The 3,400-nt window shown below is 38.2% G+C and overlaps 1 protein-coding gene across 1 annotated transcript in view; it reads right to left on the bottom strand.

The window, feature by feature from the left end:
- Positions 1–3,075, bottom strand: part of serinc3 (serine incorporator 3) — a 26,451-nt gene extending 23,376 nt beyond the window's left edge. The window contains exons 1-3 of the mRNA XM_014030748.1: positions 2,948–3,075; positions 1,418–1,552; positions 324–508 (exon numbers count right to left, since the gene is read on the bottom strand). Coding sequence (XP_013886202.1) covers positions 324–508; positions 1,418–1,552; positions 2,948–2,986 — 359 coding nt within the window. The 5' untranslated portion in view covers positions 2,987–3,075. The remainder of the gene's footprint in view (positions 1–323; positions 509–1,417; positions 1,553–2,947) is intronic.
- Between the last annotated feature and the right edge of the window lie 325 nt (positions 3,076–3,400).

The raw sequence follows: 3,400 nt of genomic DNA, 5'->3' as shown, positions 1-3,400 counted from the left end.
CTCCCCCTCCTGCCTGCTCTGTTATCTGTTAAAAATCTAAGTCTGATTCTGAAGGTAAATTAAATATCTGACAGTGATCATTACACAGTGTGGCTCTAATTCTTCACTTCACCATCTGTGTCGCAGTTTCCCGTCTCCAAAATGAGCGTACACATGGGTCAGAGCTGGCGTGAGGCACCGCACATTTTCACGTCAAGTTAGGATTTTATAAATTACAACCTTGGCATAAAAAGTGGCGTACGCAAGTTTCTGGGCTCAAATTGTGCGTACGCCAGTTTTATAAATCTGACCCCAGGTGTTTCTGGCTTGACTGCAGTCTTTACCTGTTGTGGATGGAAGCTCGGGGGTCTTTGTTGGTCTTGATGTTAATGAATAGGATGGAGAACAACAGGAACCACATACTCATGCCAAAGCAGAAGCGGTACACAGCTTTGTAGCCCACAAACAGTTCACAGTTCAGAAGGCCTGGAATAGAGGAGTCGGCCCCATCCTCACAAAAACCTGGGATCTACAAGAAACCACAGAAAGTCTTTAAATCTTTAAAGGCCAGGAGGATGAGGAGATTAGCTTAACCTAACAAACCTAATTTTACTCTAGATTCATTTCAAACAGCATGTTTATACCAGAGTATAAATCTGATTTTGATGTTATTATGTGTTTCTCAGGCAAATATTTAAAATACTATACCATAAAAAAGTATATATGTCACCTTTAGCTGTTATTAAAATGCTGTTTTTATGTTTAAATAGAAAATAAACTTATCTTCTCATCACTTCCTCTTCTAAACGCCTTGAAATTGGCCTCTGTCTCTTTAAGAACCTCCTTCTGCTTTCGGGGTGTGTGTCTATGTGTGTGTGTGTGTGGGGGGGTGGGGGTCACACGTACGCTATGATGCAGTTTACTTGTCAAGTGAAAATACATTTCCTCAAAGGTATTTTGAATCTGAAAAGCATTTCACTGAGTGAGAAGTAATGTTAAGAGCAACAGACAGTTAAGTTTCACTTTCAGTTTGCTTTGTTACTGCCAAGAGTTGAATCAGCACGTCTGCCTAACAACGCTGCAGGATTTCTCAAACATGCATAAATGAGTCAAAGCATGAGCGTATAACACTATATCATGATATAAAACTGAAAAAAGTTGATTTTACATGATGTTGCTCCTTTAAGATCCTCTTTCACCAACCTGATTCTGACTCAGTGTCTCAGAAACCATTATACTAATATGAACAAAACTCTACAACTGACTGAACTGTTGGACTCAAACTGTGTAGAGATGATCATTTCTTAGTATAATATGATCTTATTTTAAAGCTTGATTAAAGATGAGTCAGATGTACTCTTACAAGGAACTCTCCTGTTATGAGTGAAACTTTAAACACAAATAATGACTTTCTCATGTTTTTAAGGTTCATTCTTACCCTCTTCAGTTGCTGCTCCACACCTGGGGACAGCATGATGCAGGCGACCACGGTGCCGAGCAGCAGGATGGAGGAGTAGACGATCCGGGTCACCGTGGACTTCCTGCTGGTCTGACAGGCAGCACCAGTGCCCATCTGAGGGACCAATTCAAACCATGAGCACTGGATAGAAGCAGAATGTGCTGCAAACCAACTCTTTGTAGTTTTCAGCATTATCTTTAGATTTGAATTTGTGTGTGCCTAAACCTCTGACAGTTTTAGTTTGTCTTGTTTACAACAAATACACAACACAGCTCAGAGTGAGTAATCTGCTCTTATTACACAGTCATGTTCATCCTACATGAACATTTTGAAACAATAAAAAAAACTTCATATTTTTCAGTTTGTCTTTTAAGGCAGGGTGCTGAAGGAAAAACACGACTGTTCAGCTGAATGTTAACTTTTCATTATTAATAACATCTTTAATAAATGTTTATGGTTAAATGTCACAAGAGTACATTGTGATCTTACCTCAAACATTTTTATCATTTTATGAAGACAACAGAAAGGTATTCCTGAAGTGGCTCTGATGCTGTTAGAGGACATGTTTCTGCAGAGTTGGGATTGTGTCTGATACTGTGAGACTGTTTAAAAGAATTGGTTTCTTTCTCATTGGCAGAAGAGCAGAAACACTGAGCAGGCAGGGTTAAAAGTTGAACTAAAAACACACAAAAAGGTACAATTTCTAAGTTTAAACAGTTGTTATGTTTACTTTGTTCCACTGTGGATAAAATCTGGATTTATGATATTTAAATATCATTACAATCTGTTTTTATTGACCTTTTATGCAACTATCCAACTTGTTGTGGTTTGGGTCAACACCAGTTCATTATATGACACTGCATCAACAGCTGAGTCAGGTCAGGGGACAGGAGGACCTGTAGGTAATCAACAAGTTCATTTAATACCTTTGACTGGCAGACAAGTCTCCTGCAGACTGCATCACTTTGGACTAGAGCCAAATGAAACATATAACTAACCAGCATCACCTTGCTATGAATCAGATATGATCCAGAGAAATATTAGAAAAAATACACTAAGAATACTGTTTTTAGCATTAGTTTATGTAAACTCATAGAATTTAATATATTAGAATAAATGTGTTTTTAGATCTTGTGCACTTTATGAAGATTTTATCATATTAAACAACACGCAGTAAACAACATGTCAAGAGTATAAGAAGCTGCTGTTGTCCTTCTGAGGATAATCTCATTAATCTGATGTGTCAGCCTGCTGACCCTTCAAGACCTGACCCAGATCCTCACAGCAGGTTCCAGACAAACTGTTGGTCATTAACTAACTACAAAAATACCAAAACATTACAACACCAGCAATTATTATTATTATTGCTCTTTTCATTACTATTCATTCTTTTTTTTCCAAACTAATTTCTGTTGAAAAACAAAACAAAAATAAACCTTCAACCTTCTTTTTGATTTTTTTTTTTCTACCTGGATTACTGAGATGCATCAGGTCAAAAATAAAACCTACGCAGCATGTGGAGGTGAAGATCCGCTGAACTGCCCCCATGGTTTGTCCCGGTGGTCCTGCTGTCCTCTTTGCTCCTCACATGATCCCCTCTGTGCCTGCAGCCTGGCTCTGTATGGGGGGAATAATTGTTCCACACCTGGGCAGACAACAACAAAATGACTTCAAACTGCGATTCAACTCCGGCCAACTGTGCGCGCATACACGAGGTATTACGGTATGCTCACTGTGCCGATTTCAAAATAAAAGCAAGTCGTGTGCGTTCACGTTGGATCGCAAAATATATACAAACGTCGTATTTCAAAGTCAAAACTATTTAAAATCCCTTTTAAATTTGAATATTTATCCCCACTAATATAAGAATATCTTGAGATACTAAGATTATGTTCAGTAATTATTGCGATGCATTGTGATATTCATGGTTACTTCCGGTTCGTTGAAACATTCATATTTGGA

This window comes from Austrofundulus limnaeus, unplaced genomic scaffold, assembly GCF_001266775.1.
Source record: "Austrofundulus limnaeus strain Quisiro unplaced genomic scaffold, Austrofundulus_limnaeus-1.0 Scaffold1112, whole genome shotgun sequence".
Taxonomy (NCBI): domain Eukaryota; kingdom Metazoa; phylum Chordata; class Actinopteri; order Cyprinodontiformes; family Rivulidae; genus Austrofundulus; species Austrofundulus limnaeus.
The sequence above is the reverse complement of the archived record's forward strand: the minus strand, read 5'-3'. Positions and strand labels throughout refer to the sequence as shown.